Source organism: Schistosoma haematobium, chromosome 4, assembly GCF_000699445.3.
Source record: "Schistosoma haematobium chromosome 4, whole genome shotgun sequence".
Classification (NCBI taxonomy): Eukaryota; Metazoa; Platyhelminthes; class Trematoda; order Strigeidida; family Schistosomatidae; genus Schistosoma; species Schistosoma haematobium.
The window spans coordinates 4,733,349-4,757,065 of NC_067199.1; the positions used below are offsets into that span (position 1 = coordinate 4,733,349).

Below are 23,717 nucleotides of genomic sequence, written 5' to 3' on the forward strand. Positions count from 1 at the left end.
GGTTACGTTCTGTAACCAAGCTTCTATCCTGGCACGATCTCGGTATCCTTTCGATGCCACGAGATCGCTAGCGAATATATCTCGATTTGGTCCATTAATTGCCTTCTGATATTTGGCTTCTCGGGGATTTTATGGATTTATTTGGTTACGTTCAACGTTCGCCTTCTGATTTACTTGGCACGTGTTTCTTTGTAGCGGTGTTCATAGTTAACCTCAACTCGACGCCACGCTACAGAAGATCGATAAGGAAAGACCGGAAACGGAACGCAGTTGGTATGAAAATGCATGAGCAATGAAATCTGAGACAATGGACTAATATTTGTAAAAGAAACTGTGAAGTTTGAGACGATGGACTGATATTTTGCAAATTAACTATTTAATACATGGTTTTCAGATTTTATTGAGATGCTCTGTGATGTCGTGTTAAATATGTTCGATTGTCCCCATCGGTGATCTGTTCACTACAATATTACTCTCAATTAAGCGACTTTTATTCTTGTGTATTATTGTTCTATATTCACTAATGAAAATCTTATCCTGTCGTCTAGTAAATATCTTCATCTAAGATGGTGGTTGAAGGTAGTTGATTGAAAACCCTAAACTCAAGTTTTCTCCTACATGACACTTGTCAGATAGGTGTGACTATAGTTTTGAGGGAATTGATGGTAGCTGGTGAACTCAGTCAAATGCCACCCAGCTTCATAATAATAAACATTACCATTAAGCTATTCAGGACTGAGACTTATTGACAGTTGATTGATCTTTGAGTAATGACCTATGTAATAATATTGGTCACTACTCAATGGTCTGTGAATTGTAAAATATTTTCACTTTATGATATCCGCATTTTGTGTCCTGTTGATAGATTGAGGCTTTCTATGATCAAATTTTAAGGGTTTCGAACCATATACCTACTCTTTGGTCAGTGATTTTCAATATTATCACAGGCGTCATCTGTCCTTACTTAAAGCATTATAAATTGTATAAACAGTAAGTATTTAGTGTGCTTAGCTGAAATTATCAATTTATTTGGGCACATCCATCTTGGTGCAAGGGGGCACTAGATACATATGCGCCACACAAATCTCATTTGTTTTGTGTGACGGCTGTGATACTGAGTGGGTGCCCAAACCGAAGCAGATGATTTTCTTAAGGAGCTACACCCGGAGCATTCGACCTAAAGGTCTGATCCACAAGGAACTGGAGCATAGTGAGATGTATTCCCATGGTGGCCGGTAAACAACGATTGGTTCGTATGCCATTTGTTCTCTCAGGATACTGGAGACCATGTGCATCATTGGTTTAGAATCAAGGTTTTCCAACTCCCTTAGTTGGATTCTGTGTGTCCATCAACCCGGTTAAAGCGCCGGACATTCGTTTTTCGTCCTCTCAATTTCGTAAACAACACCCTTGCCACGAGAAGGCAGTGAGTAGAACTTCATTGACAGAGGCTATGTACGCGTGGCCATGCGAGAACATTTCGAGAGTCAGAGTGACCTCTCCCCACTCTCGGCTGTACCAGAGCATTTGGGGGCGCTTAGCTGAAATATTGAGAGGAGTTTAACTTTACCTTTACAGTAACTAACATCATTTAAGGAACATGTAAATCATTCAAAAAAAATTTTCTTTAATTTAAATTTAAAAAAATATATTTGATTCAAATCTACAAAATAGAAGGAATTCCCCCCAAATGTAAATTCATTAAATTCAACAACCATAATAATAATAATACAATCTAATTCACTACATTCTCTTTGTTATTTTCTTTTATCTTTTCTTTTTTCGTTTTTTTTTCTTCAAAATTTAATTCTCATCATTTTTATCATTGAAGATATTGAACATTGAAATGTAGTGGTTTATTCACTTTATGCATCTTTGATCAATATACACATAGATACAAGAAAAAAATGTGTGTTTTTGTATACATATATATTTTTTCTTTTTCGTTTTTTTCCTTTTAAAAAGAGAAGAAAGAGTAAAGGGTTTATCAATAAAAAATAAGTTGAGGTTCTAACGTATACAAAACAACTTTCTTTCTGTTGTTGTTGTTGCTGAGGAAAGATAATGTTAATTCTAACTACATCTCATATATAACTAAATCATAACATGATCTAATTATTTAATGATTAGTACATCTTGTCTGGTAATAATGAAACATTCACTCACTTACATACACACATACACACACAAAATTAGGTGAATAAACATGTGTAAAGATACTTTTAGAAATGTTACAATCAAACAAAACAATTTCCATCTAAATTCTTTTCTTTGTACATGAATAGAAATAAGAAGAAAATGATAGAAAAAAATACAAAACAAAAATGATATATGAGAAAAAAAGGAGAAAAAGGAACCCATTTCGATAGAAGTGAATGTGTATCGTTTTAGTGAATGTATACAAAATGAGTGTATATATATATATCAGATGGGTTTTGTAAAGATTGTAGTAATTTCAATGGTTTAGATCATGAGTCAAGTTGAAGCTAGACCACCATGGAAAACCTGGAAGCACTGGACGGCCGTTTCGTCTTATTGTGGGAATCCTCAACAGGGGGGGGAAGTCATGGATGCGCACTGCTGAGGAGTCCCACAATAGGACGAAATGGCTGTCCAGTACTTCCTGGTTTTCTATGGCGGTGTAGGTTCAACTGACTCATGGTCTTAACCACTGAAATACATATATATATTAATGAGTAAACAATGTACATATCATATGTCTATGTATATATTGAAATTACAATATCTATTTTAATTAAGATCATGTGATATAGATGGATGTTTATGTAATAATTTTTTAATTGGATTAGATTTTGGTGTTTCTGGTGAAATTTGTCTTGAACTAGTTAAACTTTGACTACGAAAATCATAATTACGTGGTGGTAATTGAAATGTCACTACACGATTCTCTGGTGAATAATGATGTGTTCTACCATATTGATGTAAACATGGACGTGAATTCATTATTGTTGTTGGTATAATAGATTTAGAAGGGGATAAGCCATCTTTTGCATTTTTAACATTATTATTACTAATACTGTTATTATCATTATTATTATTATTATTGTTACTATGAGCAATGTTTGTTTGTGTTGAAGAGACAGTATCATTCCCAGCAACTGAATGTATCGTTTTCAATCGTTTCTCAATATTATTATCATTACTATTATTAGAAGAATTAAGAGGTATGGATTGATTATTGAATGAATTTTCATTTTTAATAAAATATTTAGTAAATTCATTAAAATCTTTTTGTATTCTATCAAGTTTTTGATTCATTTGTATCAATTCTGATTTGATTAAAGTAATATCATTTTGGGTTTGATAGAAATTAATATGAAGGGTTGAAATCAGCTGATTTTGTTTTGTTACTTTATCATTATTATTATTACTATTACTATTACTACTACTACTATTATTATTATCATTATTATTACAATTATTATTATTATTGTTAATAGTAGTAGGAGGAGGAGTAGTGGCAGTATTGTTAATGTTGTTTGAATTGATGAACACATCATTTATTTGATTGTAATTTTCATCTTGACCGTAACTGTCAGTATTATAACTGTTAAAATAATTAAAAGTAATACAATGAAAGTGAAATATTTATTTAAACTTATTATTATTATTATTATTGGTGTAAAAATAAATGTACTCAAAAATTGCAACAACCAGTTGCCACACTTTGCCCCCAAATGCCCTGGTATGGCCGAGAGTGGGGAGAGTCCACTCTCATGCTCGAAATGCTCTCACACGGCCACGCGTATACAGCCTCTGCCAGGGAAGTCCTATTCACTGCCTTCTCGCGACACGGGTGTTGTTTACGAAATCAAGAGGACGAAAAGCGAATTTCCGGTGCTTTAACCGGATTACAAACCAATGGTGAACATGGGCTGGCTCCAGTATCCTGAAGGGACAAATGGCGTATGAACCAATCGTTGTTCACCGGCTCCCATGAGACTGCATCTCCTCGTGATGCTCCACTTCCTTGTGGATCAGACCTTCAGGTCGAAGTCTCGGGGAGTGGCCCCTTAAGAAAACCACCTGCTTCGGTTTGGGCACCTGGGCAGTATCACAGCCCTCAGACATATCGAATGAGATTAGTGTGGCGCATATTTATTTGGTGCCTCCTTGTATCAATATCTATGTGTTAAAATAAATAAGTAAATACTCACAATTGATTAGAAATGATTGATTATGTTCTAGAAACGGAATTGTGTTTTTAGTGGTCCAAGATTTGACTTTATTTGGATCATGAGATGGTGGAAAAGATTTATAGTTCAGGTGCATCATTTTGATAGTTTTATTCTTTGAGTTGAATGATTTGATTGCAGAGCTTTCATTAATCTTCTGAACGACATCATCAGTACAAACATTAGGTAGAAGTGAAGTGTAGTTATGTAATGATTAAGTTTTTAATGAATTACAAGTTTGATATAATATAAGGGGAAGTTAGGGTTATGATATAATTACTCATCAAAAAGATATAGACATTTATAAATAGTTGTCTACGAAAGATACTGAATGTACGTTGATCGGATATCATTAGTAACAATCTGCGATGAAAGAGAACAAACCAACTTTCAGCTGAAGAGAAAATTAAGAAAAGATATTAGAAATGATTAGGAAATACATTGTGGAAATCATCGAAGTGCATCAGGAGGTGAGCTCTAACATGAAATCCTGAAGGGAAGTGGAAAAGAGAAAGGCCAAAGAACAGATTGCGCCGGGAATTGGAAGCAGACGTGAAAACGATGAATATCAACTAGAAACGCCTGGAAAGGAATACCCAGGAGAGGGCTGAACGTAGAATGCTAGTGAAAGGCCTATGCTCCTAGACAAGGAGTTAATACGTAAGTAAGCACTTAAGTAACTTGACCCTAAACCTGTCAAGTAAACAATGATAGGTTTAAGGTCAACAAGAACCAATCAACATCAGGGTGTACAGGGCAAGCGGGGAACCACATGTGAAGAAATTCATACACTTCTCTTCTACCTGAAGTTTGTTCTCATGATGTCGTTCAGAAGAAAGATAAAAGCTCCCCAACCAAACCATCCCGCTCAGAGAACAAAACTTCAACAAAATTCATTTGGATTGTACGAATGATTGTTATCAATATATATATATATATATATATATATATATATATATTCTTGTATTTGACTTATTTAACTGCGTTATACACCAACGTGAGTTAAGTCGATAAAGATATACGAGAATAGACAATATGTATATTTCAATAACAATCAATTATACTATCTACTTGGAGTCAGATCTGGGCAAAAAAATATTTATATCATCTCCATTTTTCAGTAAAATAAGGAAATGATTCTTTGTTTTAGGACCTATTTAAGTATTGAATTTGTCAGCTCTATTATCAATAACATTTAGTATATTTCATGATTACTTTATTGTTTATCAATTTATTAATTGAATTCATGAGTCAATTGAAGCTAGACAACCGTGGAAAATCTGAAAGCACTGGATGGCCGTTTCGTTCTGTTGTGGGACTCCTCAACAATGCACATCCACGACTTAATAATAACTTAAATCCTGTTTATTTCTCACCATAATCAGAAATTCACTTGGTGTTGTTTTACATGTATCTTCCCATCGTTATTTAGGACTGCGGTTGATCAGTCTCTTATTGGCCTATATGCATCCTGTGCGGATTGCCTGGATATAGCCTTAAGTCACAAGCGTTTTAAGCAAAGATGGATAGTGACTAACAAGATTTTGATGGAGTTGTTCTCTGAGCTGGATGATTTGGTCGTGAAGAATGGATGTACCTGCAACTCAGAATTGATGTTCACTCTGGGAGTCAAACCCAGCACCGTTCGCTTGAAACACCATCGCATTATCCACTTAACTACTGACCGCTGATAGCTACCTGCTTGTGCAATGAGGTGAAGTTTAAACATTAATTCTAAGATTCAGGTACATCCAGCTAACGAGTCCCAAATAGGACGAAACGCGCATCCTGTATTCCACTACTACCAACTATCCATCTGTGCTTAAAATAATGTACTCTTTGTTTTATGAACTCAGTTTAGGGATTATTCCAACAGACTACTTATGACTTATATTCTAAATGTTCAACCATATTCTGTATTTTAAAAAATTGTCTTATATGAAACATAGTGAAATTCCTTCATCTAGCACTAAATAACATCAACATTTCAAATCTGGAAAAACAAAAGATATTTGCAAAGAAAATTTCGATGAGACTATCATTTATGGACGACCTTTAAGTGACATTCAAGTGACCTTGAGAGTATTCACATGATAACTACAAACAAATGAGGGTTATAAACCTGTATTAGGAATTCGAGTTATGATTTATAGTTGATGATTAAGGTTAGAAATAAGATTTAGAGGTTTCATCACAAACTAACATCAGCTATGAATGCCAAAACTCTATTTAACTAAATGAATGAATGAATTTCGCATCCAAACATCCGAAACCTGTTATCTTGTTGTTATATCCCAATAAGAATAATGGATGATAGTTTTTGGGATCCATTTATGGACCAATATTATCGTATACTTGTATATTCATGTCATTCTTATTATGAGTTTTATTTTGACCTATGAACTATTATTATACGATTTACCATTCTTGAATTATGCCTTGTCTGTTAATTACTACCTCCCTCATTCACAGCCGCATTTGGCTAAAGATTGTACAAATGTTATTTTCTATTTTATTCGTACGGTGTGGTCTGTCTGGTTGACATATAAACTGAGTATGTTCGAAATAAATGATTCATATTGCAGAGACTGTGAATGATGTTCTGGACTTAACAGGCATGGTTAGGCGGTAAGCAGGACTGATAAGGACTGTAGACTGGTCGTACGTGTTTTATGCATCATTGGTCCGATCGATAATTCACTGTTCTCTAATTAGCGGTATCGTTGCGTTATCCAACATACAAGGCATACAGGCTCACAAGTTATAACACACTTGTAACATGATTGATTCATTTATCAATTATGATCTCAATTCATTCAAATCAAATAACTTACATAGATTCATTTCGAATATAAGTCCTAAATGATTTACCAATATGATAAATATCATCGAATGATTTACATTTATAATTTAAGTATAATGTTGTAATATTCATTTTAGATTTGTCCATAAGATTTTCAAATGAATGAAATGAATTCATAATTGGATAATGAAAGTAAAACTTCTTCTTATATTCATTATTATCCCAATTATAATTATTACTACTATTATTAGTGTTATGAGTAGTATTAATATTGTTTGTTTTATCAAATTGATTCAATTGTTCAATAGATAAAGTATGATTCAATTTATTTAATTTTTCAAAATGTTTTGTATATAAATCTAGTGAATTTTGTTTGATATGAATAAATTTTTTTTTAATTTTTTGTGAAGAATTTAAATTTTCAAATAGTTTTATTTGTTTCTCATTGAATTGGTTGTCAAGACGATTATCGTTTAGAGAGTTTTTTAAATTTCTTGTTTTTATATTTATAAATTGTTTACCTGTTTCATGGGTCATAGTTCTATCATCATCGTCATCATTATCATCATTATCATCATTATCTTCATCGTCGTCTTTCTTGTTCACTGATGTTTTATTCTGTGAATTAGTTAGTAAAATGCATTCATCATTGATTATTTCATGAGATTTATTACTAATATCATCATCATCGGAATGATCTTCGAAATCTGTATTCTTATCAGTAGTGACAGTGATTGCGGGAATCAGCTCTAAAGATGACTAAAATAAACAAAACAAGAATTAAATTACAAATGATGTTAGGTAAGGACTATAAATAAGTGAGTTTTGTCTGTTTTATTTTTCCTATTTATATACAATGAATTGAGTATTAATTAACTATATTGTGTTTAAATATATTGATATATATGATATTCCATGGTAAACAAAATGTGTTGATTATCAGTATAGGGGTTGTGGAGATTATTAGGTTTTTGACTGAGATCATGAACCGATTGAAGCTAGACTATCAAGAAAAACATGGAAGAACTGGACGGCCATTTCGTCCTATAATGGGACACCTCAACAGTGCACATCCACGACCCAGCTCGCGAGACTCGAACCCAGGGACTTCATTCTTGCGCTCGAACGCCCAACCTACTGGACCACTGAGCCGACCGGCATCCAGTGGTGTTACTGTCTAACATCAACCAATCCCGCTAGCGGGATCGTGGATGCGCACTGTTGAGGAGTCCGGCAATAGGACGAGTTTGCCGTCCAGTGATTCCAGGTTTCCAACGGTGGTCTAACATCAATTGGTTCATGATCTCAATCAAAAATGTGTTGAAATAGATTTATATTCTTCTTGGTATATTTCACAGCCTGACATTATTATGAAGCGATATCTATTAGATAACAGCTATTATTTCAGTTTCAAAGTTTAAAGTGTATAAGATATCACTTGAAACTGGTGAACGAAATGAAAATCAGCAACATAACAACAGGAGAAGCTAAGCTATTCTACTACACCTCATATCCCCAAATGCCCTGGTATGGCCGAGAGTGGCGAGAGTTCACTCTCCCTCTCCAAATGCTCTCACATGGCCACGCGTATGCAGCCTCTGCCAGGGAAGTCCTACTCACTGCCTTCTCGTGACAGGGGTGTTGTTTACGAAAATGAGAGGACGAAAAGCGAATTTCCGGTGCTTTAACCGGATTACAAACCAATGGTGAACATGGGCTGGCTCCAGTATCCTGAAGGGACAAATGGCGTATGAACCAATCGTTGTTCACCGGCTCCCATGAGACTGCATCTCCTCGTGATGCTCCACTGCCTTGTGGATCAGACCTTAAGGTCAAAGGTTCGAGGTGTGGCCTCCTAAGAAAACCACGTGCTTTGGTTTAAGCACCCGGGCAGTATCACAGCCCTCATACATATCGAATGAGATTTGTGTGGCGCATATGTATTTGGTGTCTTCTTGTACTAATACTTATTTGTTAAAATAATAATAATAAAAATAATAACTACACCTCATCCTTGTTAACTAGAAGGAGAGGATTAGATGTATATTCCACAAGCAGTCAGAAGTTCGAACGAACAAGCATACAACTTATGCGTACATAAACAGTATAAAAATGTCCTTGGTAAACGTCATGAAATAGTGTATTAAAGAAGGGAACAAACCAATGAAATTTATGGTGTCCTTCCAAGTGGGTAAGGTAAATCAGAGTGCTTTTGACGCGAAAATGAGAAATTCAATTGTTCAAAATAAACTTACATAAATAAGACGTTTACTAAGTGATTTCTGGGGATCTAGCATCCCCAGCCTTCTGTTGTACTAGTGTTATTACATATAGAAGTAAGGTCATGTTATTGTAACTGACAGAAATCTGTGAATATAATGTCGGTCGAAACACTTGTGAGTTCTAATGTGTACTCAAAAAAAATATATTTCACTATAGGTCTCTTGTTAAGAACGGGTAAGTCATAATGTTACCATCCATCATAACGATACCAGCAATAATGTTTCCAAAAATTCACTAAAGAAGTAGCTATAAAATCATGTCTATAATATCATATATACCGACTATTATGTTGTGTATGTTGAAAAGACAGACAGACAACTGATTATAAAATTTCAGGATAAATATTTCTAAATCTTCAGAAAATAACACAAAGGTAGAGTGTGGTAAGATGATAAGATTGTATTCCATAGAAAATATAGAATTGTTTAAGACAAAACTAAAATTCAACATAACTCCACCCTGGAGCCCATCTGAGCTCTTTAACGTTTATTGAAAGCATTTTTATTATTTCAGAACCTGAGTAGACGCTTTACATGATCATTTCAAAATTATAATGTTACTAACGATGTTTCGAATGAAAGAAACACAGCTCTTAATCAGTTTGTGAATTGATTAATTAGTTCATGAATTTTCCTATATATTCAAGTAAACTGTTCAGATCTAAATGATGTAAACATTTAGACAGCTTTTAAGTAAATTGTTTTTCCATAGCTCAAAGGCTAATTATGTCATATGGAAACTGATTAATTGTGTGTTTTATATTATAGTTCCAGTTGACCAGTGGTATTTGGTTTTTGAAATGGGTGTTATCAGGTTATTTGCAGACCAATAATTATAAAAAAAGTTAGGAAAGGAACACCCTCTCCCTGAAAAAATGCGAAAATGCCGATATCAAATGGAGACAAGTAGGAACCTACCACCATTTTATGTATGTATTGATCCTACATGGTATTTTAGGAATTAAAAGTAGTTTGAAATTAGAAGTAAACAATAGTTTAATTGAATGTTTTCAATTTTCTTGAATGAATAAACTTCACAGGTTATTCACAGTTATATTTCAAAGATTTAGTAGTAATGACAATTATATATTAATTATAGTAATGTTCATTGATTTAATGGTCAATATATTCAGTTTGTATATGTAGTTTTATTGTCCTTATAGATCATTTCCTTTCTCACAGAACTCCTAATAACAATTGAATAAAATAACCCCTATACTGATAATTAACATGTACTTACTGGTGACTAGCTTCGTGAAGGAATTCTCAAAGTCCTAGTGAGAAGCCGTGACCAGTGGAACTAATACATGTCGGTTAGAGACACGTATCTAGCTCAGTACAATGGAAGATGGTCGAGCAATTTCGTGGATTGGTTGATGTTAGATACTAACACCATTAGATTCTGATTCAGTGGTCCAGTAGTTTAAGCGTTCGCACGCAAAACTGAAGGCCTTGGGTGCGAATCCCGCAAGCGGGATCTTGCATGCTCACTGCTGAGGAGTCCTACAATAGGATGAGTTGGCCATCCAGTGCTTCCAAGTTTCCAAAGATGGTCTAACATCAATCGGTTCATGATTTCAATCAAAAACTTAGTAATCTCCACAACCCCTATGCTGATGAATGAGATTATTGTTCTATTTATGAATGTTCACGAAAACTTGGTAAACATAAAACTTGGAAAATAAACAAAATTAATGGTAGATATATTGTTGGAATTACTTCACTATGTACAATTATAGCATAAGTCCAATGCATATTCCATATACTACATTTCGGCAATTTCAATAATTTCACGACATTTCAAAACTGTTATGAAAATTTTCTATTCACACTGATCGTATTTTCACAATCCACTGAACGAAATCTTACCCATACTTTAAGAAAAATTACAAAAATTCCATTAAGTAGTCATAAGTAATGATAGAATACAGACATATCAAGAATAGGATAGTAATTTAATAATTAAATTCACGAGTCAGTTGAAGCTAGACTACCATGGAAAACCTGAAAGACCTAAATAGCCGTTTCATCCTAATATGGGACTCCTCAGTAGTGTGCATCCACGATCCTGCCTTGCAAAATTAGAACTCAATGACCCATCAGTCCTAGTTGAATTTAGACATTAACACCACTGGATGCCGGTCGGTCCAATGGGTCTCGGTTCGAATCTCGCGAGGAAGGATCGTGGGTACGTACTGGTGATGAGTCCCACAGTGGGACGAAACGGCTGAGCAATGCTGCCAGGTGTTCCCTGGTGGCCTAACTTCAATCGACTCATGAATTCAATTATAAAGTAGGATACTTATTACCAGTGACACTGAATGATACTTTTTTTTATTAATTAATGAATAAAGAACTCACAGTTGGATCGAATCCAGCTCTTAAATTAAATGATAATTCTTCTGAAATGGCTAAAGCAAATTGTTTTCGAAATTGTGGATATTGATCAAATATTTCTTGTAATTGATGATCTAATGCTATACATTGTAATTCACAATATGTTAATGATTTAACATTATAAGCTGAATATCCCAATATAGGCAAATCATCCATATCACTACCAAATATATCACATTTACCTAAGATTATAATAATGACAAAAATGAAAAAAAAGAAGAAAACAGATGAAAGAAGGAATACGAAATTAAGTTTCATACACATAGGTCCCTTTATTATCTTAAATAGAGTAAGAACAAAGATTGACATACTTATACATAAGAGGGTGATTAGGGATGAATACTTGTGTGTCATGATGTAGCGAAGATTCCGATAGAGTTAATGAAGTCATAAAAATTGTTTATTCCGAATAAATAAAGTTTGGGAGGGTTGGTTCCAGAACACTGAAATAGTGATTAGAACTCATGGAATTAAAAAAACACATTAGATGATTATGTAATGAAGTAGCTGAAAATAGACTAATGGTACATGTATCTGCCAAAGCAGTTACAATGGTAGAATAGAAAGGAAAGCCTACGTCCGATTCAAAGAACATATTCCAAAAAGTTTAAGATGAAACAGACTAAAAACATTCAGCAATGCCATCGCAAGACATCTCCTTGACATAGGACACGAAGTCGATACATTGAAGTCCATCAAGGTGATTCACAAACAATTAAACTCAAACCTTTTGAAATTTGACGAAGCAATAGCAATCAAACGTCTAAAATCAGATCTATGGATACAAAAAGAAACAGTAATAAACCTTTCTTTACCCTGGTAACATTAACCCCCTCCTTTTATTTATTTGTTTATTACGTCATCCACTATTCCAACTCTTTCTGGATTCTAAAATCACATAACTGACCGATTTGAATTTATATCTTTCTTTATTATCATTAATCTATTTTCATGAGTTCTAATCACTATTTCAATGTTCTGGAACTTTCCCTCTCAAATTCTATTTATTCGAAACAAACGATTTTTATCGCCTTATTAACTCTGTCGGAATCTTCGTTACATCATGATACACATGTATTCTCCCATTAATCATCCTCTTATGTATAAATATGTCAATATCTGTAATAACGTTGATTTTCAAATATTTTAGGTTGTAAGCAGCTGATGAGAACCTAACGAAATAAAATGAATCCATTTATTATTCTGCACCAATCTTTGTTCTTACTCTCTATAAGGAATTAAATGTCCTAGTTGTATTATTTGTTTGCGCTATGATCAATCATGAAGCATTTACATCATTGAAGTTTTCAAATATCTATCTTATTTAATTAAGAGAATGAAAATGAAGGTTATTTAAAAGCTCTATGTCTGTTTATTGAATATATTCAAGCTATCAAATAAATGTGAAGAAAAGAATCTAAGTGATTTATTGTATTTATTTATTTATTTTATTTAAACACATAGATATTGGTACAAAGAGGCACCAAATAAATATGCGCCACACTAATCTCATTCGATATGTCTGAGGGCTGTGATACTGCCCAGGTGCCCAAACCGAAGCAGGTGGTTTTCTTAAGGGGCCACTCCCCGAGACTTCGACCTGAAGGTCTGATCCACAAGGAAGTGGAGCATCGTAAGGAGATGGAGTCCCATGGGAGCCGGTGACCAACGATTGGTTCATACGCCATTTGTTCCAGCAGGATACTGGAGCCAGCCCATGTTCACCATTGGTTTGTAATCCGGTTAAAGCACCGGAAATTCGCTTTTCGTCCTCTTGATTTCGTAAAGAACACCCGTGTTGCGAGAAGGCAGTGAATAGGACTTCCCTGGCGGAGGCTATATACGGGTGGCCGTGTGAGAGCACTTCGAGAGGGAGAGCAGACTCTCCCCACTCTCGGCCGTACCAGGGCATTTGGAGGCGATTTATTGTATTCCGACTAACATACCTTATAGTTTATGTATGTATCATTAACATATGACCAAAGTAGTTGGTATCTACTTTAATCCATTAGAAACGGGTAATAAGCACTTTCCTTAATTTATTCAACAATTTAGAAACCTTAGAACACGTTATAAATTATCAATTATCTCTCCCCTTCCTTTCAGCTATTTTTTTCTCTAGTTTTGTTTTTTCTTACACAATTGGTACATTTCTACATTCATTCGTATGTCACTTAATAGAAAGATTTATCAATTCTCATAATAGATATTATATAATCGTTTAGTTCAATACATGCTTGTACCGCTTTATCCATTTATCTCTGACTAATTTTTAATAGTAGTCACTCTATGCATTGCATCGTTCATTGAGTTCACTATTGATTTTCACAAGCACACTTTTGAATTTGCAACATCAACATCTAATAAATGAACATATGACTGGTATTGTGGTGTGTGCTACTGATACATATAGATATAAGTAGTATGTATCATTAATCGAAAGTAAAATATCTGGTGACAGAAGGTTAAGAAGATCGAAGGGAAGAGAACGAGAACAGAGAATGATTGGTGTGAAAATGAAAACCCTGATTCCAAACTAATGGTGCACATGGGCTCCAGGATTCTGAGGGAATCAAAGGAGTATGAACCTGTTGTGGTCACCGGCTACCATGGGACTATATCTCCTAAGGTTGCGCCACTGCTTTGTGGATTGGACCTCTAGGTCAAAGGCTAGGAATATGGCCGCCTAAGAAAACTACCTACTTCAGTTTGGATACCTGGGGAGCATCACAGCCCTCACACAAATCAATGATAACTGCTGCTGGCCTCATCGTTATTGTTTGGCGCATATGTATTTGGTGCCCCCTTGTGCCGATGTTTATTTGTTCAAATAAACAAACAAATAAATACATTTTGACCTAGCCAATTATTTGCTTATTGACCCTGTTTTTAATATGATTGTATTTGTGTTAATTACTTACATTATTCATCATGTGTCTGCAATTTATTCTTTTTTGGATTTAAATATTGAGTGACACTTTATATAATGGAGTTGGCTCACTCATCTTATCCACTGCATGTCATTTCATTTAGGTTTCTTCGTTTCGTCCACCTGATCGTCTGTCCTGATCAACGGTTGTATGAAATATACATATTCGAAATCCATCCCCTTATTTGACTTATGTAATCTTGTTATTTAGTGATGCGATTTAAGTTCATGGTTATATACAAGACAGTTCTACTGTATGGGGCGGAATCTTGGAGAACGATGAAAGCCATCATCCAGAAGATACAAGTGTTAATCAACAGTTGTCTACGCAAAATACTTCAGATCCGTTGACCGAACACTATCAGCAACAACCTACTATGGGAGAGAACAAACCAGATCATAGTATAGGTAGAAACGAGTAAGAAGTGCTGGAGGTGGATAGGACACACATTGAGGAAAGCACCCAATCGCGCCACAAGACAAGCCCTCACATGGAATCTCCAAGGCCAAAGGAGAAGAGGAATACCGACGAACACATTATACCGAGAAATGTAGACAGACATGAGAATAATGAATAACAATTGGATAGAACTAGAAAGGAAGGTGGAGGACAGAGTGTGTTGGAGAATGCTGGTCGGTGACCTATTCTTCACTGGGGGTCAGCAGGTGTAAGTATGTAAGGAAAGGAAAAAAGGTATAATAGGTGTATAATTTTTAGAAATTTAAAATTTAACTACTAGTAATTCGATAAATTAAGTGAAGAAAAGTTTTCTACTATCAGAAGATAGAGATAAAAAATTTTCGACGAATTTTCAGTTTCATTGAATAGTAACTACGACACTTAATTTAAAAATTTCTCAAAATGTATACTACTTGTAAGTAGATGAATATTATTGACAAAAATGAATCAGTAACATAAGGGGTATTTTGTGGATATTATAGTGGTTTTAATAGTTGAGATCATGAGTCAATTGAAGCCATACTACCATGGAAAGCCTGGAAGCATTGGACGACCGTTTCGTCTAGAAATCTAGAGGTTAAGTGTTTGCACGCAAAACCGATAGGTCCTGGGTTAGAATCTCACGAGGCGGGATTGTTTATGTGTACTGCTAAGGAGTCCCCCACAATTGGACGAAAATAGCCGTCCAGTGCTTCCATGTTTTCCATGGTAGTCTAGCTTCAACTGATTAACGATCTCAACTATTAAAAATGAATAAGGTTGATTCAATGGAATCAGATTTAGTAAAGTAATAATATGAATAGAGGATATTCTTGAATAATCTTTTAAGTTATAACAAAAATAACCTGTCATAAACCATCCTAATGAACAGAATAGTACTTTTGTTTTATATCTACGTTAGACAGCCATTAAACAATTTTCTACAATAATACAGAACGTCATTTATTTTACAGAAAAAGTAACATGTAATTTATTATTGAATAAAAGTTCATACAACTAAAGTCATATGGTAACGTGTGAACTAAATGAATAATTTATTTAAGTAGTATAGTAATATTCTTTAAAAATATTCTCAACAAATGTTTCAGGCAGCTTAGATTTCAAAAATAAAGTTATGTAATGAAGTGAATTTGAATTACACGGTATATCTATGAATAAGTGACAAAAGTATAGAATATTTTAATAAAATATGAGAACTATACACTAAGTCATGTGCAAATTTTCATTATTTACCCTCCACATTCGGTCTAATTTTCCCGAATCACGATCTTCAATTGGATCTTCTTAGCCTTCTGCTGCTTAGTTTTCCAGTTCTGATTAGTATTACACACTATTTATGACAGTTCATTTAAGTAGCCTACACCATATTACATACTAACTTACTCCTGTTAACCCCCAATGGAGCATAGGTCGCCGACCAGCATTCTCCAACACACTGTCCAGGAATTCCTTTGTACTTTTATTCAATTTTTTGTTCATTTTTCGCATGTTTGTCTACATTTCTCAGTATAATGTATGTGTTAGTATTCCACTTCGCCTTTGGCATATAGGTTTCCGAGTGACGGCTTGCCTTGTGACGAAGTTGGGTGATTTCCTCAATGTGTGTCCTATCCACTCCCAGCACTTCTTACTAATTTCTTCCTCTGCTCGAATCTGGTTTGTTCTCTCCCATAGTAGGTTGTTGCTGATAGTGTTTGGTCAACGGATCTGAAGTATTTTGCGTAGACAACTGTTGATTAACACTTGTATCTTCTGGATGATGGCTTTCGTCGTTCTCCAAGATTCCGCCCCATACAGTAGAACTGTCTTGACTTTTGTAATGGAAATTCTGACCTTGGTATTTGTTGACAATTATTTTGAGTTCCAGATATTCTTCAGTTGTAGATATGCTTCTCTTGCTTTGCCGATCCGTGCCTTCACATCTGCATCGGATGCACCGTGTTCATCAATCATGCTGCCGAGATATGTAAATGTTTTTACATCTTCCGAAGCTTCTCCGTCAAGTGTGATTTAATTAGTGCGACTTGTGTTGTATTGAAGAATCTTAACTTTCCCTTTGTTTACGTTGAGACCTACTGCTGCCGAGGTTGCTGCTGCTACACTGGTCGTCTTCTTGTGTATTTGTTGTTGCGTGTGCGATATAAGAGTCAGATCATCTATGAAGTCTAGATTGTCCAACTGCATCCTAGATATCCACTGTATACCATGCTTCCCCCAGTTGTTGACATCTTCATGACAAAAGAGTCTGAATATTTCCCGATTGTCGTTTAATATCATTAAATCATTTACAGTGGTTACACAATAGTGTAGAACAGTTAAAAGGTAAATTTCTTTAATTCACTATTAAAAAAACAGATGTTCTTTAAAATCAGTCATGTCTCTGATCGGGTGTTTGTATTTGCTAAAGTAATCTCAAACTAGATATAAACAAGTTCTCATTACCATTTAAATTGTAGAGATGACGGAAAGTGTTCGGAAAATTGAATTTTATGGCGTTATACTTCACTGGTAGTATTGATATTGTGTCATAGGTCTTCACGCTAAAAAATGTGACTAGTTTACTCAGAAAAATACATTTAGCATTGCTGAATTTGAATATCCTTTCAATACATTAACTGTGATTTATGATTTGACACTATTTAGTTTTGAAGCATAGTAACGTTTATTTAATCTAAGAAGAATCATATCATCATTCAGTATAAACTGTAGAATCATCCGAAGCTTGAAGTTGACCTATGAGCTTTCATTATGTTTACAGCTTAATCAGAAAAACACTAGGAGGGAAGTAGATCTTAAATTCTGTTTAAACCCATATATAAAGTTAATAGGTAACTCGTCTCTTTTCTTAGCTCTCTGAGATAGCATTAAATGTCAAGACTTTACTGTTATGTACATTAAGTTACGAAACGTCAATAATTCTAACTTCTACTTTACATTTTTCATTAAAATTCTTTTTTTGGTTGAAAAAAACTTACCCAACAATCCAACAACTGTACCTTCTTCACCAAGTATTTCTAAAGAACCACTACAGACAAAATAGATAAATTGTAATGCATCACCTTGATTAACAAGATATTCACCAGGTGTAGCAAAACGTGTTGTTATTAATTGAGCTAAACATTTACGACAACCAGGACTGGCACTTTTGAATAAACTCAATGATAATATTTCACGATTTAAATGTAAAGCAATATCACCGCGTAAATTTTCCGGGAATGATTGTAATATCTATATTGTCAAATGAAACAATAAATGATTGGGGGGCAGAAAAAACGATGACTTATTAGTTAATCATTGAAACAATAGGATATTTGTCATATCCTAATGAGTAGAAAATTAAATTTTTGTATTTTCACGATTTAGTGTAAACTGTTTCTGCGGCGAGTAATTGTTTGAGGGGACATTTTAATCACTGAATGACTACAGTTGGGTTTGCATTAAAAATCTTTGTGTAACTAGGCAGTTGTTTGCTCTTAGTTTTTGATGTCCCAGCAGTATGAATCCATGGCTTAACATAAGATCAAACGGAAAGCTTTCAAGTGTCGCAGAAAATATTAGAATACGGCAACTATTCACCGTAGTCTGGTTTTCAATGGAATATGAACTACCCTGATTATATTATATGTACTGAATTATCTGTGTTTTATCCAGTCTAAAATCTTGAATGCTCAATTCTGAAGCAATCCATACCAGGGCTAAACATATATATATAGGGATATTCCGAATCTCATTAAATGTCTATAAAAGAATCCTATACGCATATATTGTGATAATTCCAAAATATAAGATGAAAGATATTCGATCCTAACAGTTTAAAATAAGTTAACTGACTTCATCATTAATTTGGTTTATTTCTCTATAGCCTCACCTCGTTAAGCTATAGATAAACGTATCGGTGAGACTATAATTTAAGGACGACCTTTGAACAACACAGAAGTAACCTTGAGAGTGTTCACCTAATAACTGTAACCAAATGGGGGTTATAAACCAATATGAGGAATTAGGACTGTGATTTACAGTTGATGATTTGGGTTAGAAATTAGATTTAAGGTTTTCATCACGAACTGACATTAGCTATAATGCCAAAACTCTATTTCACCAAATGGATGATTGAATTTCGCACCAAAATCCGAGATCTGTTTTCTTATACCTGATTGGTTCATTCAAAAATGATAGTTTCGTCACAAATGTTTTACATTCATTGGATTAAACATCATAAATCTGTTCAAATAATTAAATCTGGTTGAAATGAATATTACTATTCTGTATTATTATTATTGCAGTTTAAACAGTTGAGATCATGAGTCGGTTGAAGCTAGACCACTATGGAAAACCTAGGAGCACTGGACGGCCGTTTCGTCGCAGGATTCGAACCCAGCACCTATCAGTCTCGCTCCAGGCGCTTAGCCAACTAGATCACTGAGCCGGCCGGTATCCAATAGTGTTAATGTCTAACTCCAACTAATCCACGAAGTTGAGCGACACATCCACCATTGTCATCAGTGAGTTACTACCTCACAACTGACCCGGTTGAACTCCAGTGGTGGATGTGCACTTCTGAGGAGTCCTACAATAGGACGAAACGGCCGTCCAGTGATTCTGGGTTTTCCATGGTGGTCTAGCTTCAATTGGCTCATGATCTCAACTGTTTAAATTACTACAATCTTCACAAAACCCCTTCTGATATTATTATTGTTTTGATCAAACTTACAGCTTCTTTATCTATACCACGATTAATTGCCCACATAGCTTGAAAAAATTCAAGCATACGTTGTTTTAAAGGTTTCGGTATATGATGAGCACGTGTAAAATCTTTTAAATCTTGATTCTTTGTTTGATATGCTGAACGTCTTGAATACATACGTTGAATAAGTGTTGTCACATTACCGAATACTGCTGCATGCATAAGAGCTGATCAAATTAATTTAAAATAACAAAATTGTTATATAAAAATTTGTGGGAAATTATTAATTTAAATATAGTTAGGAGATTTTATGAAGAGCGGTTCAATGAATTGTATTTACTTATTTACTGACTCCTGTTAACCCTCATGGAGGAGCATAGATCAACCACCAGCATTCTACATTCAACTCTACTTTGAACATTCCTTTCTAGTTATTTCCAGTTGCTATTCATCATTTTCGTGTCTAATTTCAATTCTTTAATCTTGCGCTTTTTCGTTTACCTTCAGGATTCCAAATTAGAGCTTGCCTCATGATTTCCTCAATGTATATCCTATCCACTTCCATCGTCTTTTCCTAATTTTCTCTTCATTTGGAAGTTGGTTTCTTCTCTCCTACAGTAGGTTGTTTCTAATGCTATCCGGTCAACGGATATTAAGTATCTTCTATAGACAATCGACTATAAATACCTGTACTTTATTGATGATGGTTGTAGCTCTTCTACGGTTACTACCAGTGCAAAGCCCATGTAGTGGAAAAGGGTTAGACATGGTGTCAGAAATCTCATCTCGTAGTAAACAACCTTGTTAAAAAAAAAACTCTAAGCAGAATAGATGAATAGTAGTTGCTCTACATTAAAAACGAATCGAAGTTGAAATTGTACCATTAGACATCAACCTAGTTAATTTTAATGTTTAAATGTTCACTATGAAACTTAAAGATTTAAGGTTTGATCCATAGTAGGTTATTAGGTACACTATACTGAAAGATTCTGTACTATAACTAAATGTCTATAAACTGCTCCCTGGTTTCCCGAATGAGATCTAGTTATGAAGTAAAATCCTACACCTTTAGTTAAATACTGTACGGAAATCTTATTTAAATCTTTAGAAATAATATTCATCACAAAAGGAATGTGAAATCAATCAATAAATAAAAACTCCATGAAGTTCATTGAATTTTATCTACGTGAATCGATATCATGATACCCTTTGTGAATTATCTACAATAATGTCCACTTGTGTGAATAAAATGTTCATAACAGTATAGTAACTATCCTATAATCAATTTCGATTATGGTTCATTTTGCTTTTAGCCCTAATTCTATTAACTTCCTTAACAACAAAAAATATTATTTGAACAGTAACAATTTGTCTATTTCTTAGAGCGCATGCCAGACTCTGGTTAAAATGTTGAACATTTAAATATCACTTGATGATTCATTCCTTCCCCATGGATATATGTACTTAAATCTTATTATTAGCTTTTATTTTGACTTATTGCACCCTCATGCACTTTGACTATAAATTTATCTACGTATCTGTTCCTATATATATATATATATATATATATATATATATATATATATATATATATATATATATTCGCCTCTCTACTTCAAATTCGCTTGATGTACTTATAGCTTTGTCATCTGCTCAATGCTCTAATAAAAATATATAGTTACCACTTCTTATTACCTTCTGATTTTAAACATCGTTAAGATGTATATAATAACGGTTACACAAGGGTGATTGATTAACGAAGCAAAGCTACTACAACAATTCGAATTGTCAGTAAATTGATTACTATATAAGTTTATGGGGATTTTACAATGTCATACGTGATAAATAATCAATGAAAATCAAGAAGCACTAAATAGCTGTTTCCTTCTGGTACAAAACTACTAAAAAGTGTCCATTCACGACCCCGTTGCCAGGTTCTACTAGTAAATGATAATATGCAGAACACAAAATACTCATTCAATACAAATTCATTCTTATCGATCATACCTATTGATACTTCAAAGATAGAAAAGTGATTTTGTTTTTAGATTTACTTAGTATCATCAATAGAATTCGATCATTATTAAAGGAATAAACAATCATGGGATTGGTTACTGTTCATTGGTCAATCCATTGTATCATTCATAAGATTTATTGTTTTTCTCTACAGTTTTTGATATTGACATGAGATACATTTCTTTGACGATTATCAATACAAAATTATTAAACAACGGTCTTGGAGTTCTTTTGTTTTATTGATTTTGCTGACAATTCTAGTATAAAGTGATGAATCTTAAGCGATCGTTTATATAAAAGTAAGTGATAATTGAACTGGGAATTATAAGGTTTATCTGTTACATGCGTATAGCCGTATACCATAAACATATAAATGGATTATCAAGTAAAAAGTTTAATATAAAATTACTAATCAACTTAGAAGCACTGGACTGGGGTTTTGTCCCAGTACGGAACTCCTAAGCAGTGTGTGCATCCATGATCACACACGCTGGATTCGGATCCAGGACCTTCAGTCTCGTGCACGAACGCTTAACCTCTAAACTGTTAGGCCAACATCCAACGGTGTAAATACTTAACTTCAACCAGACTGTTTTTACGGTTTGTTGTAATCACTAGAATAATTGTTACAAATCCCTAGAACTGAGCATTACTGTAATTTTCATGACTTAAATAAGAAAACAAAGATTGGTTCAAAAGGAGATTTTGTTGACTGCCAAATTTCGTTAAGTAAACACAGAAAAGTACACTCATTTACAAAATGATTTTGCATACACTTAATGATTAGTTAATAGAGATCATATATAGAGGAAATACAGAAAATTTCTACGATAACCCATGTTGTTAAGATTACCATACAAAGTTTCAGGTGATTTAATACAATCTGTATTATGTTGAATTGGAGAATGCTAGTCGGCAGCCTATGCTCCATTTGGAGTAAAAGGCGTAAGTAAAGTGACTAAGTAAGTAAGTATTATGTTGAGTAAACATTAGACATCAACGTTATACAAAACATTACTCTGAATAATCGTAATACTAAATTGAAAACGAATGTTATATTTAACAAAAATCACCAAGGTAGAAGACATAATCACATCTTTTTTATTGTGTAATAGTTTTCTAGATAAACTGAGAATAGTGAAAGTTTTTCACAGATTAATAATCCAGTATATATTTGCTATCATCTCTTAATAATGATTAGTTAGGGATTTTATATTTGTGATGCATATATTGGATTTGTAACTCCGCCCGGAGCCCCTCCAAGGGCTACTGCCTACCACAAGCCCGGACAAAGGAGGAGGATTGGGCATGGGTTTAGCGGACCCATCCCGTAGAAAACTAACTCGCTAAAAAAATGCTAACCAGAAAAAAATTTATATTGGATTTGTTCTGATTAAAGATATTGTTATATCCGGATGAAGAATAAGTGAATGGTAACCATTAGAATCTATCTATGAACTATTATTATGTATATTCTTAACTATTAAATTCACCTGGTGTTTAGTTGTATCTTCCTATTGTTATTTAGGACTGCAATCGATCAGTCACTTGTTGGCATATGTACATCCTGTGCAGATTGCCTCGATATTACATTAGATCACAAGCTTTATAAGCAAAGATGGATAGTGGCTAGCCGTGAAACACAGGACGCGTGTTTCGTTCTATTTAGAACTCTGCAATTAAATGTACTTGCACCTCAGAGTTGATGTCCACTCCAGGACTCGGACTCAGTACCGTTTACTTCAAATGCCATCACGTTATCCACTTAGCTACTGAATCCTGATAGTCAGCTATTGAATAAGCTTGTGGCTGCTAGTTTACGTGCGAGACTTAAAGAAACAGAATAAAACATCACTTATTTTTTCTTTGTTGTTGATTACTCTATCTTAAATAACAATGGGAAGATACAAGTAAACAATACCAAGTTAATATAACTTCAACCCATTACAC

General features: G+C 34.2%; 1 protein-coding gene across 1 annotated transcript in view; it reads right to left on the reverse strand.

Moving 5' to 3' along the window:
• Positions 1-1,685: 1,685 nt before the first annotated feature.
• The window catches only part of KCNH8_1 (Potassium voltage-gated channel sub H member 8), a 130,372-nt gene continuing 108,340 nt past the window's right edge, over positions 1,686-23,717 (reverse strand). The window contains exons 9-13 of the mRNA XM_051215501.1: positions 19,779-19,978; positions 18,043-18,295; positions 11,643-11,860; positions 7,031-7,758; positions 1,686-3,568 (exon numbers count right to left, since the gene is read on the reverse strand). Coding sequence (XP_051066011.1) covers positions 2,752-3,568; positions 7,031-7,758; positions 11,643-11,860; positions 18,043-18,295; positions 19,779-19,978 — 2,216 coding nt within the window. The 3' untranslated portion in view covers positions 1,686-2,751. The remainder of the gene's footprint in view (positions 3,569-7,030; positions 7,759-11,642; positions 11,861-18,042; positions 18,296-19,778; positions 19,979-23,717) is intronic.